This window comes from Sinocyclocheilus anshuiensis, unplaced genomic scaffold (assembly GCF_001515605.1).
Source record: "Sinocyclocheilus anshuiensis isolate Anshui unplaced genomic scaffold, SAMN03320099.WGS_v1.1 scaffold705, whole genome shotgun sequence".
Taxonomy (NCBI): domain Eukaryota; kingdom Metazoa; phylum Chordata; class Actinopteri; order Cypriniformes; family Cyprinidae; genus Sinocyclocheilus; species Sinocyclocheilus anshuiensis.
The window spans coordinates 614,572-630,699 of NW_015536493.1; the positions used below are offsets into that span (position 1 = coordinate 614,572).

The following is a 16,128-nucleotide window of genomic DNA, read 5'->3' on the forward strand; positions in this document are numbered from 1 at the left end:
CATATATTCTAAATCAATTTCTGTCACCAAGATAATGTTATTTGATGTTGTTGAATTTACAAAATTGATGGTGTTGAAAACAACAAACCAATCAGTATTGTTTTGCATTGCATGGAGTTATGGTATAATGATAGCTATATAATAAAAATTGACTAAAAAATGAATTTTGTGGGGGGAAAAAATGAAAAATATTCATATTTGTAGAAAATATAAAAATAAAAGATTAGCCTAATTTAAAAGTGCACTAAATTAATTAATATTTCCAGACAGTAGTGTGTTATACAACAAACCTATTCGTTATCCCGCCTTTTACATGATTTCTAGCTAGATTAAGCTGGTCAATTATGAACATGCTCTTGCAACAGACTCCCACCCTTACATTTAAAGTAAACTATATTATATATGAAAAATATTATTTGGAAAATATGTAGTTTCTATTGTAATTACATTATTACATATTATTTCTAATTTTTACAGAACTGTACTATTAGATGTATTAATTATTTCAATCACTTAGTTTTTGTTTAATATTTTAATCAATTTTTATTTATTTTAATCACATTTATTTCATTTTAATTTCCTCTTTTTTTTATTGACACCTTGACTGACACCTATTTTGTTTAAAGGGATAGTTCACCCAAAAATGGAAACTCTGTCATCATTTACTCACCCTCAAGTTTCTTTCTTCTGCTGAACAAAAAAAAAAAAAAGAATATATTTTGAAGAATGTTGGTAAACAAACAGTTGCTGGTCCCCACTTACTGCTATAGATTGGAAAAAATACTATCGAAGTCAATGGGGACTACAAGTTGTTTGGTTACACACATTCATCAAAATACATTCTTTTGTGTTCAGCAGAAAAAAAGAAATGCATACAGGTTTGGAACAACTTAAGCAGGGGTCACCAAACTCGGTCCTGTAGGGCCGGTGTCCTGCAGAGTTTAGTTCCAACCCTAATCAAACACACCTGAACTAGCTAATCAAGGTCTTGCTAGGTATACTTGAAACTTCCAGGCAGGTGTGTTGAGGTAAGTTGTAGCTAAACTCTGCAGGACCGAGTCTGGTGAGCCCTGAACTTAAGAGTAAGTAAATGATGATACAGTTTTAATTTTTGGGTGAATTATCCTTATATTATGCATTTTTTGGACTGTTTTCTTTGAACTTCTTCACAGACCACTAGCACTCCCTTGTGGCCCCTGGGAATCCCCGTTTGAAAACCTCTGATCTAGAGAACCAGTTATCATAACTGAATCACTCAGATGCCAGCATGTGTGATACTTACAGCTGATGATGGTGTTTAAATGCTCTCTGACAGACGCCACAGAAATGAGGCCCATCCTGTCTGTGGGTCAAGAGGTGTGTTTTAAGTGCACTGGTTGTTTTAAATTCTTTCCTACAAACATGGCACTTATTCACAGAGACTCTGGTTCTCTTCCCTGAGCCCACAGGTGTCAGACACTCAACATCCTCTGCTTCCGGACAGACAGAGGTTGATGGAGAGGGTGTGGAAGTCTTTCTGCTTTCTGTTTCAAATGAGAAAGGCATAAATTCTGGTTTGGACATTCAGAAGAACACGAAGAGCAAAGAGATTAAACTTGCTATTTGTCTTACTTGAATCAGACATGGCGTCTGGCCACAGTTGTGACTCTATGACTGGGTCTTGCAGGTTTGATGGTGGTGGTATGATGTTGGTCGCATCTCTGGACACATTCTTGGACGATGAGAGCAGACACAGACTCGGATCTGAAGGGTCTTCCATCTCCATTAACAGCTCAATCGAGTCCCTGTTGCTCAGGCGAGAAATGCAATTCAGAAAAAATCATAAATAAGTAATACACAAAGAAATGCAATTCAGTTTATTAGAACCACGGTTTAATATACCTATCAATTTCGGTCAAAAACGTAAAAATATTTCAATAACACAGTTTCGCGAGCTAACTCGAAAACCAGATATTTTCACGTTTTTGAACCAACGGAAATTAAGGTAAAACGATGCCATTTTAACGGGTAAAAGCATGCTCCCCTAAAGATAAACAGATCATAATTTCTGGGAGGGAAGGTAACTTAGCTAGTATAACGTTACTCAAGTCACATAACAAACAAAAATGCATGCAGCAAAAATAACGTCGTCATATATAATACAAATCGCATTAAGTCTACATGTAAAATAAATAAGCCTATTTAATGGTTTAAAAATCAATATTTATGTCCTTTACCAAGCTAGTTGCGTGTCCCCTCAAACGTTTGCTAACTACTTAAATGCTAATAGCGCAGAAAAGCCAGTAGAGAGCGCGGCGAGTGATGGTTTAGCGCTTCTTGGATTGTTCGAGTCAGTTAACGTTAGTTCGTTCGAAGAACCGATTCATTTAATTGAGCAAAACGTACAAACTGTTGCGTGTCTCTAAGAGTGCTTTATTCTTTTATTATTTATTTATTTACTTATTTATATTTATTTCAGCTGTGTGCTGTTTCAATTACAGGTGAATCAATACACGAAAGAAGAGGGAAGAAAAATAGAAGACTTTACAGGTAAAAATGTATATTTCACGGGATTACTTAAAAATGTGATGACAATCACACTGAATAGATTTACTGTTTAAAGAATAAGGACACTGTTATATAGTAAAAAAAACAAACATATTTAGCACTTTTTTTAAAAATGTGCTTCTCCTTTTCAAAAGGAAATGATGGATAATTCCTGCTTGATCTTGTGACAAATTGTGTATTTGCATGTTCCTGGTATAAATGTGTTTTAAAATTAGCAGGACTTTATAGTAATGTGGCTGAATATTTAAGATATTGAAAATTTGAATAGGCCTAACAACTGAATGTGCTTGAATTGTGATACCAGCAGAGGGCAACCAAATGTAACTTCATTTACAAGAATCTTTTGTTAAAACATTTTTAAGGTAAAATTCATTAGTGACATAGGTTTGTTTACACGTTATGATGATCTTAACAAATCTGCTTTACATAGGCTACCATTACTGATTTTTACACATGTAATTATTATGTACCCCCCCCCCCACAATTTTCAATTAAATGCCTAAAATGAAATGGGTGGAAGGAAATGATGAGGGTTGGTATAAAATAATTTAGTAAAAATAAATGCATGTACAAAATTCAAACTGATTTCCATATTTCCATAAATTTCACAAATCATCTTACTGTTACATCTAATGGAGGAAGTTATAACAAAAGCATTCTTTGTACTTGGTATGGATTTACACAGTTTAAAGATAACTATAGATTGAATAATTATATATTCAACCTTAATTTGTAGCAGATAAATGTGGGGAAATTATATCAAAGTCTATTGAACTGTTGTGAGAACAGTTTGATAGTAAAGCATGTGACAATTGACTGATCTTTTCACCAACATAATCTCAATAAAGGCCTAATGATTTAAAGGCTTTCTCAGACCTCTCCCTTATAATGTCTCAGTAAATTATACATGTAATATAAGAAGATAGAACTAGAGGGACGCACTGTTAGTGCTGAACAGGCGTGGAAAACGGTTGGCGATGCTTTACAGTTTCTGAGGAGGAGATTTGTCTTCATCCAGCATTGGATCTCTGCACACAACAGACCTCTACATACCACCACCCTCTAAAACCTACAAATACAATACTTAAAACGAATGCCTCGACTTTTAATGAGTGCAATTTGACCAAAAAGGAAGAAGAGATGTGATAAAGTAAACTACAATTGCCGTTGCATCCATGAAGAAAATCCCAGCTGGCTGTAAACGGGTAAGAGCTCCAGATATGGCTTAAGCATTAAGTTTATGATTTGTTTAGCCATTTTTGTACATTTTTAATATGACTAATTTAAGTGTGTGTGTGATTAGCTTTGTTAATCAGTAACCATTACTGCAAAATAAATTCACTAATTCAACTTTTAAAACGATAGATTGCATTTGTAATTTAAGCTTAAAACAAGATCTGCTTCCCATTATTGCCTAAGCACTGTAATTATTGCTGTTTATAAAGGCTTACATAATTGTTTTTGCAATTTAATGCATTACAAAATAATACTAACATAAAACAATGTATGTGCATGTCTCTATTATGAAGTAATTTGAAATAATCCCCAGTCTGGTGTCCACCCTCAGAGCTTTTGTCCTTTAAACCCATTCATGGGCTCCGGGTCCATATCCACATGCATGTTTATGAGCTCTGAGGCTAAGATCCAGACACCAGATGCCATGACACTATCATTTCTGAATGTTTCATATGTCTCACTCCACCCACTTGGACCACTTTCTTCCCATCAGGCAAATCTGAGAGAGTCCTGAGAAAGAGTAGGCTACTCCCCTCTGTTGTACAGATGTGTCTAGGGTAACCATTAAGAGCACATCTGTTCAGCTCTACAGCGCTGTCGAAGTGAGTCCAGCTACATTTTAATTGCTAAATGTGATCTCTGAAAGCATGCAGTATAAGATGTTAAATGCCATAGTCAGTTAATAATTAATAGTCAAACAGTGCATTGATTGAAATATGGTCGGATGGATTTGGGCCAGTAGAATGAGTAGTTTTTGAAACCACTTTAAAACTGTGCAGTCATTCTTACACTATTATGTACTTGGGTTTTATGACTTTGACTGATTTAAATGCAGCTGTGCTCTGTGTCTTGTGTTGATCAACCACAATGTTTATAATCTTGGGATTTCTTCCTTCTAACTTGCCAAGACACCTGCAACAAACTAAATGTCATCAAATGCTACGTCACATTAGTGATAAACCAGTATATTAAAATATGCATTATTGTATCCACACGTACAAAGGCAAACTCTCTACTGAAGTGCAGCGGCTCAATGGCTGGCAAAGAAATGAAGAACAGAGGTGGTAAATGTCTGAAGGAAGTTCATACAGTTACTGAAGCTCTGAAGACCCTCTACTGGCAAAAACTGCTCCCGCTGGAGAAGTATTATGACTTCTCCGATTTCCACTCATCAGGCCTTGAAGATGCAGATTTTGACAACAAGCCCATGATACTAGTGGTGGGTCAGTGCTCTACAGGCAAGACCACTTTTATCAGGTGAACATTGCTATAATGGAATCTAGCTTCAGAACAGTATACACAATAATAAGTGCTATACAAATAAATTAACTTCAAAAGTTTGTTACAAGTCAATTAATTGACTACATAAAATTAAAAGCATACTAGCATTATACAGTGGTGGCCAAAATGATTAGAACACTAGTATTTTCAACAGGTAAAAAATGGTTTTGAGTCAGTTATTTCTATATTTGTGACCCTGGACCACAAAACTAGTCTTAAGTGGCCATTTTTAAAAGCTTTCCATTGATGGTTTGTTAGATGGGACATTATTTGGCCGAGATACAACTATTTGAATATATGGAATCTGAGGGTGCAAAATAAATAAATACATTTGAGAAAATCGCCTTTAAAGTTGTCCAAATGAAGTCCTTAGCAATGCATATTACTAATCAAAGCTGAAGTTTTGTGATTTTTAGCATAAAAGAAAAATCTATAATTTTGACCCATACAATGTATTTTTGGCTATTGCTACAAATATCCCCGTGCAACCTAAGACTGGTTTTGTGGTCCAGGGTCACATTTTGCTGTAGTGTGTCAGTAGGAAATATCAGTTTACATTTCCAAACATTAATTTAGCCAAAGACTCCTTGTGCAAACAAAAATCTCACTGGATTATTACATTTAATGACAAAATGAATGTTTGGAAATGTAAACTGATATTTTCTACTGACACTACAGCAAAAGATAGAAATAACTGGCTTAAAACCATTTTTGCTGGTGAAAATACTAGTGTTCTAATAATTTTGGCCACCACTGTAATCATAATAGCATTAAGATTAATTTCACATCTGTATCCAGGTAATCTGTAATCTCTCAAGAAATGTCTGGGTCATGTTTCACCCTAATTTGTCTCTTATGTGTGGCAGATATCTTCTTGAACAAGAGTATCCAGGAAGCCGTATAGGCCCAGAGCCCACAACTGACAGTTTCACTGCCATAATGCATGGAGAGATTGAGGGAATTATTCATGGCAATGCTTTAACTGTTGATCCCAACAAGCCTTTCCGCAAACTCAGCCCTTTTGGAACAACCTTCCTCAATCGGTGAGAGACAGAAGCAATAACGCAATAAGAAATACAAATCACAGAGGGAGAAGTATGTTGAACTTGGACTGAAAGAGTCAAAATGACTCCGCCAGCAGAAATCACTCCTGTGAAAGGGTGGACATAGCCAAGAGAGGAAAACATTAGCTAATGCATAATTATTTGGCTCAGCTGACTGCATCCCTTTAAGGGAACATCTGTGGATGGGTTTTTCCCATGTTATGTCAGTTTTTAAAGATACTGAATTTGCATGAAACTTTTTCAGATTCCAGTGTGTGCATCTGCCCAACCGAGTCCTGGAGAGTATCAGCATCATTGACACACCAGGGATCCTGTCTGTGGCCAAACGCAAAATGAGCAGAGGTACAAAGTGTCATAAACAGTGCTGGAAGCAGCCAATTAAGAAATAAAACGACTTGCATGCATATCATAATATGCAACCTAAGCCTTTTTTTATACTTAATGTGTAAGTATACACTCAATAAAACATATTTGGCATCTGTGGTTCCACAAAGAACCTTTAACATCCATGGAACCTTTTAAAAGGTTCTTTATAGTAGATGGTAATTCAGATTATTAAAATGTTCTTCACCATTCACTGAAATGTTCTTTGGCATAGTTCTTCTATGGCATCACTACAAAAAAACCCTTTGGAACCTTTTGTTTTTTAAGAGTGTGAAAAAGTGGAGTTGAATTTCTTCTCACTGATGTCACCCTTAAAAGACTGCAGTGCCCTTTGGTGCGCGTTATGCGACACTAAAATGTCTCATATATCTGATCCAACACCTGTGAATTTCTTCAACATCTTATTCTTCTTTCAGGGTATGACTTTCCAGCGGTCATCCGTTGGTTTGCAGAGCATGTTGACCGCATCATCCTCTTGTGTGATGCACACAAACTAGAGATCTCTGATGAGTTTTCACACACTATAATGGCATTGCAAGGCAATGAGGACAAGCTCAGAGTGGTGCTCAACAAGGCTGACATGGTGGACTCCCAGGAGCTGATGCGAGTCTATGGCGCACTCATGTGGTCACTCGGCAAGGTGTTCTGCACACCAGAGGTTCTGAGGGTCTACATTGGCTCCTTTTGGTCCTCTCCAATGCGTATGACAGACAATCGAAAACTGTTTGAGCAAGAAGAGGAAGACCTTTTTGCAGACATTCAGAACCTGCCACGAAATTCTGCACTGAGAAAACTCAATGATCTGGTGAAGCGAGCACGACTTGTGAGGGTGAGGACCATTGTGCTTTCCACTCTTGATTTGGTTCCATGAAATCACAAGTGAACTTCAGTAACTATTAAACCATGTCTGTTAGTTTTGAGGTCATCTATATGCTAGTGTATTCAGAAACGTTGACAAAGTTGTCATTGTACAGTCTTTCTCTTCTAGAAAAAAAATAGAAAAAATAATTACGACACATCAACATTCAACAACAGTCTTTCTCTTCTAGGAAAATGAATCAAAAATGATTGACACATCTACATACCACCTACTTTGACTACTGATATAAAGTAGCAAATCATGATGTGATTTCAAACTAAACTTTATTAGCTTTTTGAATTAAAAATGGAACCTCCTGTTTCAAATATAGCAAACTGGGAACAAATATTCATCAATGTTTGTATGTGAATAAAAGTATAAATTAAATCTGTTTACCATATACAGAAAATGTATATCCTTACATATCTCTACATATCTTTAAATATCTTCATTTGTTGTTTCGAAGATAAACTAAAGTCTTATGGGTTTTGAATGACATGAGGGTGAGTAAATGACAGAATTTAAAATTTTCTCCATCTCTTATTTAATATGCTGTATCTCTACTACTGTACACAATATGTGCTTTTATTTGAGAATGCAAGTGTGATTCTCTTGAAGGTCACAACATACGAAATGTGTGAAAGGTTTGTTTTTGAGAAAACAAAATACACTTTGTGACTAATGTAGTAGCTGTGATTGAAATCGATCTGCATCCACCTGCTTGTTTTGTTTCAGTCAGTTGATATAGTCCTACTAAATCATTAATCTGGCTTCTCTTATTTCTTTTCTTCACCCACAGGCCCATACTTATATCATTAGCTCTCTAAAAGAAGAAATGCCTTTAGTTTTCTGCAGAGAAAAGAAGAAGAGAGATCTAATCTATGACCTTCCTATCATCTATTCAAGAATCCAACAGAGATCTCAGATTTCACCTGGCGATTTTCCAGATTGTGCCAAGATGCAGGTGTCCAGATACTTTACAATCAAGCATGCCCATTGTGAAATGCATTTTCTGACACTATATGCATGAGAGTTCAAATTGAGCAAACATATATGATATCTGTCTGATAAGCATCTTAATTATTACATCCCACGCAGGAGCGACTCATGAGTCATGACTTCAAGTTTAAAGCCCTCAAGCCTAAGCTCTTAGCAGGGCTGGATGAGCTCCTAAACACGGACATAGCCAAGCTAATGCCACTTCTGCGACAAGAAGAAGAAACAGCTGACCGACTTTTAGTGCAAGGAGGACCTTTTCTAGGGTCACAAAGGGGACCTTTTATTGTGGGCAACCCATTTAATCACTATGGATCCAATGGAGAAAGTGATCATGTCTCAGATGAAGAATGGGTGGTAACAAAAGATAAACCAAAATATGATGAGATCTTTTACAACCTCTCGCCTCATGAGGGAAAGCTGAGTGGGTCTAAAGTAAAGGGCTGGATGATGAACACTCGTCTGCCCAGCACAGTTCTAGGACGAATCTGGAAGCTCGCAGATGTGGACCATGATGGCATGTTAGACGATGAAGAGTTTGCTTTGGCCGGCCATCTCATTGAGGTAAAGTTGGAGGGCTTTGGGCTCCCTCATGAGCTACCTGCGCAACTGGTGCCACCATCCAAAAGATTGCGCAAGAACTCCGGCACAGAGATTAGAGACAATAATGATTAGTCTGCATATCTTAATGTTTTTGATGACAGTGTTTATTCAACATTTAAGTCATTAATAATATTAAACGAATGTATTCACTCATATAATACCGAAAATCACTTATTGCTTGCAAAGTTTGGATGTATAAATCCTCCATAGACAGAAAAAATCTCTCAAAAGACAAGTTGTTTTGATGGTTCAGATTGCCCAAGGGTTGAGAACAGCTTGTTCTGTGAAACCTGCTTGGCTGCAGAAACGCCCTCGAGACTGTTGCTATGAGGCACACGAATGTCAACACTTAAAAGTGCCTTATGGCGTTTCAAATACTATTTGTCAAGTGAAATTTTGTTTGTTAAAAAAATTGTTGATCAATAAGTAATTCAACTTATATGGTAGAGCTCTTTGTGTGTTCATGAGCTGTAGCAAAATATTTTATTTTTATGATTTTGAGCATATTGTGGGATGCTACTTTTGTAGAGGCTGTATATTATTATATGTAATAATAATGACTGACAATTATAACATGTACAACAGACCTATTCAGGTAACCTAGCCCTGTTGAAAAAACCAGCATATGCTGATTAGGTATGTTTTGATGCTGGTTTAAGCTGGTCCTTTGCTGGTTTACGCTGGTCATGTGCTAGCAAAGGACCAGCTTAAACCAGCATCCCAGCGTCAAAACATACCTAACCAGCATATGCTCATTTTTTCAACAGGGCTATGAAATGATGACTATCAGTATTTCAAGTCAAGTCCATTTACTGCAGAATAAAATGTCAAGTCCTAAACTGCCTGTTAAGAAAATGACTGGCTGATTGCAAACAAACTGTAAACTGACATAATTGTGTAACTATACTGAAAATTCCTTTGTTTGGTAAACACTCTTAGCTACAGGGTGGTGTACCGGAAGTACATAAAATCTCTCGAGGGGCGCGCCGCTTGCCCCGCCTCAAATCTTTCATAACAGTCCAGGAAACAGCGTTAATATATTTTCCAGAACCTAAAGCAATTCGCTCAGTTCAGCGTCTGCACTCGCCACAACACAACCACCGCTTGATCCAGTGAAGAACCGCAGCGACTGTCAGCAACATGACCGTCAAAGTTCATATCATTTACTGGTAGGTCATTGTGCTATTTATTTCGACTCAATGTTGAGGCTAAATTCAGCTATTCGCCTTTTAACGTTTTTAAGAATCCAAATGACTGACTTAAACTACACGCCAAAATTGAACTTTTTCGAAAAAACAAACAAACAAAAAACTAAATCGATTAACCGATTAAAACTCTTTTAATTTTTGTCTGGCAACAATCACGACAAGAACAGGCAGCGTTGCTGTTGTTGCTCACGAACACCCGTGCGTTTCTGTTTAGCAGCATTGTCCAGTTGAATTGTTTGGTTTCCAGCATAGATTAAATCTTTTCTCTTTACATGTTCGCGAGCCATGCCTTGTAGATTACAAGATTGGAATCAGGAAGGTTACTGTAAATAAATGCATTCCTCATTCACTGGATCTCTCTTTTCACGAAACAGTCCCATAGGTTAAAAACATAGTTACCATGCAAATTACTGTTTGTCCAATGAGGTGAATGTTATTTAAATAATTGTGTGTGTGTGTGTGTGTGTGTGTGTGTGTGTGTGTTTGTCATCTCCTAGTGGTGGATGAGGGTACAGGCCCAAGGTAAGTTTTATTTACTCACATTATCAACACATAACATAACATAACTTGTGGGAGAATCTTGTCCAACTATATGTCTCTTCTGTTTTGCGAACAGTTCACCAAACTCAAGACGTTGCTTGAGGATGAATTCCCAGGCGAACTTGAGATCGTATGTGTTTTTGATGATTGTCATTTGTTTATAATGTTGTAATTTTGAAAATAAAAACCTGTATTGTTAAATGTGAATGTACAAAAGCTCAACGTATTGTTTTCTTATAATTATCTTTCTAATTTATCATCATTTCCCATCCTCAGACTGGTGAGGGCACACCCTCAACCACAGGCTGGTTTGAGGTGGAGGTAAACAACAAGTTGGTGCACTCAAAAAAGGTAAGAATGAATCTTCTTTCACTGTTTTTACTTTCAAAGATCACAGTTTTATATATTGCACTTACCATAATGTGGCAGATGTTGCCTTCATACGGTTTCTCACTTAAATTGCACTTGTTTGTTCTATTTATAAACGGTTCTATTTCATTCTTTCTGACCGCCAGAGGCAGTGCTTCACACTGAATGTTATCTCATCGCAGATGCACAGGTCGAGTCTAATACAAACAAAGTCCCTCGTGACCAGGATGACTCGGGGTCCTCCCCTATTTTACCCCGTGACTTCCTGCAGACTGTCCCTATAATCTTCTCGCGTGCATGTATTACAGGTCAGAGAATATTAAAGGAAGACACTTGGCATCCGTTTTTCAGCTTCCCAACAGATCAGCAGTTGGTGTTTCGCGACTGCGCGTCCTCCAGAGGCTGCATCAGATTCAGTTGAATTAAGCAGAATACAGTGTGGTGAGTTTGGTACATTTATGCTCTGGGTTCGTTTTCATTTTCCCCGGAATTGTTTGGTGGCTAGATAGAGTATTTTCGCTCTGTGGTGCTACCAGATAGTATTGTAGTATCTCACAGCTGTACGAGACCGCATTAAGAGTGGGTGCGCTCTGTTCGGTATCTGTGTGTATCTATCGGCGATTCTACTAAATGCTCTGCTGAATGCGTGTAGGCTTAGTTTGCATTCATTCATGTAATAGGTGTGTATATTGTATACGTTTAACATTAAGGATACATATATATTTATTTACACACAGATTGTTATTCACGTTGTGTGTGTATAGCATATATAGCATATATTCAGTAGAGCCTTTTCACCGGACTATTTCAGATATATATACATATATATATATATATATCTGAAATAGTCCGGTGAAAAGGCTCTACTGAATATAGTGATAGTCAGAGTGTTTTCGCTCGGCTTACAGGAATTTTATCCGGGCTAGGATGGAAAAAGTATCTCATGCCTGCACATTGTGCATGGCCACTCTGCAGAAGGATGATGGGCACGACTGCTGCCCTTCCTGTTTAGGCTTGGAACACCTGAAACAAGGCCTCACAGAGGATGCCTGCATGAACTGCAGAGTTATGTCTTGGGAGAGGAAGACTTCAAGGATAGCTTTGGTGGAAGGACTCTTGGGTGAGTCACTACCAACACTACCACCACCACCACGTAAATCGGCAGCTAAACGTAAACATGCTGAAGCAACGTGTGCTTCAGCTGGTAAACGATCTAAGGAAGATCCCTTAGCTAAGAAGGTGGATGTGTTGACTGCTGAGTTTGCTCAGATTAAGTCCTTGCTTATGAATTTGCAAACGTCTGAGAAACGAGTTTCTTCAGTTGAAGCTCTTAACTTTGGAGTCACCCATTTCTGAGGAGGATGTCATGTCTGTGACTGCTTCTCACAGTCAGTTCTATGAGGATGAAGAAAGGGAGGTTACATCAGAGATTCAGTCCCACGTCTCTTATGAGGAATCCCAGTATACTGATCGGGGATCTGTGGAAGGTCCACAGTCAGAGCAGGAAGTGGTGAAGCGGGTTCTTCGGGCTGCATTGGCTCGCCTAGATCTTGATACAGCCCCGGCAGCAGCAGCCTCTACTAGTGCTTTTTTCAGAGGTTTGGCTCAACCATCTCTTCTTACCATTCCACCATCGAAAGATTTTATTGATGAGTTGCAGAAGTGTTGGGCTAACCCAAAATCATTTGCGTACCACAGTAGTGCAAGCAAAGCTTTGGCTGCGATGCAAGATGCAGACACTTTTGGCTTGGGTCAGATGCCTAAGGTTGATCCAATTAGTGCCTCGTTTGTTCTCTCTCCAGAAGAGGTTTTGAGGCCTAATGTCCGTTGCCCTCGGCCTCAATGTCGGATTACGGATGATCTTCTTATACAGGCATATAACACTGCAGCGCATATGGGTCGCATTGACAATTCTCTCTCCCATCTTATGTTGGCATTGTCCCAGTCTATTCAGTCTTCTGGGAGTGATGCTACAACCCAGGACTTAAGTGAGGGGAGGGGAGAATATAAATACCCTGGAACTATGAGCAGTGCACTGAATCTGGAAGGCAGGCATGTTCTTGTCAGGTCAGACAATACATCAGTGATTTATACCATCAAGGGGGCACGAAATCCAGCCAGTCTCTTCAAGTATCACAGGAGCTGTTGAACTGGGCCTTCCCTCGGTTTGCAAATATCAGAGCCATGCACATCCCAGGAGTGACAAATGTGGTGGCAGATCTTGTCACGCCACAGACCTCTGTCGGGGGAGTGGAGTCTCAACCCAGAGGTGGTGGAGATGATATGGCAGCGGTTTGGCAGAGCAGAAGTAGATCTCTTCGCCTCTGCAACGTCAACCCAGTGCCCCCTCTGGTTTTCACTAGCAGAAGAATCCAGTCCTCTGGGGCAGGATGCTCTAGCCCACGACTGGCCAGATCAGTTACTGTATGCCTTTCCCCCGATACCATTGATCTTAGCAATTGTTCGCAGAGTCCTTCAGGGACACCACAGGCTACTGCTAGTGCACCAAACTGGCCAGGGAGACCCTGGTTTCCAATGATGTACAGGCTCTTAGAAGGGGAGCCCTTGAGCCTTCCTAGGAGGATGGATCTGCTCCACCAGTTGGGAGGTCAGATTTGGCACCCGAATCCAGACCGCCTACAGCTCTATGTTTGGCATCTGAAGGGCCAGAACCACTTTTGAGAGTCGGGGATGTACAGAACACTGTAATGAATTCTAGAGCACCTTCCACCAGGAGTGCTTATGCTTATAGGTGGAAGTTCTTCTCTGATTGGTGTAGGGAGCAAAGAGTGTCCCCAGAGGTATGTCCTTTCCCTTTGGTGTTACGTTTTTTGCAATCTCTGCTGAAAGATAATCAGGCAGCTTCTACCTTAAGAGTTTATGTGGCTGCAATTTCAGCACATCATGTACGAATAGATGGGCAGCCATTGGGATCTCATGCCTTGGTTACTCAATTCCTTAGAGGTGCACAGCGACTGCTCCCCCCTCAGATCATTCGGGTACCCTCATGGGACCTGAGTTTTGTCTTGAAGTCTCTTACATTACCTCCATTCGAATCTTTGGAGCACAATGACTTGAAGTGGCTCTCATTGAAGACAGATTTTCTCCATTACTTCAGCTAAATGAGTGAGTGAGCTCCATGCATTATCAGTTAACACAACCTGCATGTGCTGGAATGCAGATGGTTCAGTATTGAAGTTGTGGCCAAACCCAGCATTTCTCCCCAAGAGGCTCTCTGCCCTGTTTAAAAATCAGGCTATTGAGCTGGCAGCATTTAATCCTCCAAGGTTGGATTCACAAGAAGGAAGTGGATGCAGACTCTTGTGCCCGGTAAGGGCTCTCTGTGGCTACCTCAGGGCCACAGAAGATTTTCGGCAATCAGACCAGCTTTTTCTCTCCTTTGGGGGGGGCAGAGAAAAGGTCAGCCTCTCTCAAAGCAGAGATTGTCACATTGGTTAGTGGAGGTTATCACCCATGCTTAGTCTAGTGGTTGTCCATTGCCATTGGGAGTGAGATGTCATTCAACGAGAAGCATTTCAATGTTTTGGGCGGCACTAAAAGGTGTCCCCCTAAGTGACATGGTCATCTACGACCACGTTTTCCCGATATTACAGGATTAATGTGGCTGCATCGGTTACTTTTGAAACAGCTGTTCTGTTGGGACCCTCAACTTCTTAGAGGTAAACAGGACTTCCTTGTGACCTTGTGGTTATAAGTCATCCAGTGTGAAGCACTGCCTCTGGTGGTCAGAAAGAACGAAATAGAACGAGAGTTACGAATGTAACTGCGGTTCTATGAGTTCTGGATGACCGCCAGAGCTTTCTGTCACTCAGAGTCAGGGTGAGAAGATTCCGTAGGGACAGTCTGCAGGAAGTCACTGGGGTTAAATAGGGGAGGACCCCGAGTCATCCTGGTCACGAGGGATTTTGTTCGTATTAGACTCGACCTGTGCATCTGCGATGAGATAACATTCAGTGTGAAGCACTGCCTCTGGTGGTCAGAAATAACTCGTAGAACTGCAGTTACATTCGTAACTCTCATTACATGTCTTAACTATTGCACAGAACAGTATTTTTGATTGACCAGTGTGCTACTAAAATCTAATATGGCAAAGTACATCTGTAATATTTTACATTTGGCCAATATTTTCTTTGACAGAATGGAGATGGATTTGTTGACTCCGATTCAAAATTCAAAGCAGTTGTGACTGCCATCGAGCAGGCCATGGGGAAATGAGCATGAACTGATCATAGAGGTGAGAATAATCTGACATAGAGCCATTTTGTTGTAATATCGGCAAAATGCACATTAAAGGGATAGCACACCTATAAATTAATTTTTTTGCCATTATTTACTTACTGTCATGTATTGGTAAACAAATAGTATTGGTTCCCATTGACTTCAATGTATGGGCAAAAAATACAGTGGAAGTCAGTGGGAACTGTCTGGTGACCAAAATTCTTCAAAATATCATCTTTTGTGTTCCAAAGGAGAAATGAAGTTAAAATGAGTGTGCGTAAATGATGACAGAATTTTAAATTTTGGGTGGACTATCCCTTTAACACCACCTTTTCTTGTCTTTCTTCTAATTCAAATTTGTTTTGTATTTTCTCAGCAGTTTTTCTTCTCTGTTTGTTGGACTCCTGGGCAGTGCAACAATGATGGTGATGTCCAAAGTGTTTTTAGCACAGACGTTGCTTGATGCTCTCCGCTCTTCCTGGGAGAAGACACTCAGAGCAGGAAACTCCCTATGAATACTGCTTCAGATAAACGCTTTAACGGTTGAAAATAATAAGGGAAAATTAAAAGGGAAATTATAACATTAGACAGAATTTGGAAAGAACATGTCAAGTTGAAGTACTTTTGAATTGTTTTTTTTGTTTTTCTCTCTGTTTGCCTCTGTTACAACGCACAGAAGTTTACTAACTATTTTGGCATTGTTCAAGATTTTCATGCAATAAAAGATGTTAATGGTGAAGTGTTTGTCTTTCATTCATTGGTGCTCTAATTAAAAGGTGGCAGCACAGACTTTGTCCCTGTA

General features: G+C 39.1%; 2 protein-coding genes across 4 annotated transcripts; both read left to right on the top strand.

Moving 5' to 3' along the window:
* Positions 1-1,748: 1,748 nt before the first annotated feature.
* LOC107685737 (EH domain-containing protein 2-like) lies at positions 1,749-9,570 on the top strand. Its single transcript, XM_016482439.1, has 10 exons — positions 1,749-1,829; positions 2,481-2,529; positions 3,536-3,752; positions 4,277-4,385; positions 4,787-5,040; positions 5,931-6,107; positions 6,373-6,470; positions 6,929-7,341; positions 8,171-8,335; positions 8,470-9,570. The coding sequence occupies exons 5-10, from the start codon at positions 4,817-4,819 to the stop codon at positions 9,040-9,042; spliced, it is 1,650 nt and encodes a 549-aa protein (XP_016337925.1). The 5' UTR covers positions 1,749-1,829; positions 2,481-2,529; positions 3,536-3,752; positions 4,277-4,385; positions 4,787-4,816; the 3' UTR covers positions 9,043-9,570.
* A 398-nt stretch (positions 9,571-9,968) lies between these two features.
* On the top strand, positions 9,969-16,065 carry LOC107685796 (selenoprotein W-like). 3 transcript variants are annotated; one of them, XM_016482519.1, is made up of 6 exons: positions 9,969-10,139; positions 10,676-10,700; positions 10,795-10,848; positions 10,995-11,068; positions 11,394-11,528; positions 15,246-15,322. In XM_016482519.1, exons 1-5 carry the CDS (start codon positions 10,111-10,113, stop codon positions 11,506-11,508), a joined length of 297 nt encoding a protein of 98 aa, XP_016338005.1. In that variant the 5' UTR covers positions 9,969-10,110; the 3' UTR covers positions 11,509-11,528; positions 15,246-15,322. The 3 variants fall into 3 exon arrangements, with proteins under 3 accessions (XP_016338005.1, XP_016338022.1, XP_016338013.1); XM_016482536.1 differs by lacking the exon at positions 11,394-11,528 and adding an exon at positions 15,706-16,065 and having other exon boundaries at positions 9,979-10,139; positions 10,995-11,069; positions 15,246-15,342; XM_016482527.1 differs by lacking the exon at positions 11,394-11,528 and adding an exon at positions 15,703-16,065 and having other exon boundaries at positions 9,981-10,139; positions 10,995-11,069; positions 15,246-15,342.
* The last annotated feature ends 63 nt before the right edge of the window (positions 16,066-16,128 follow it).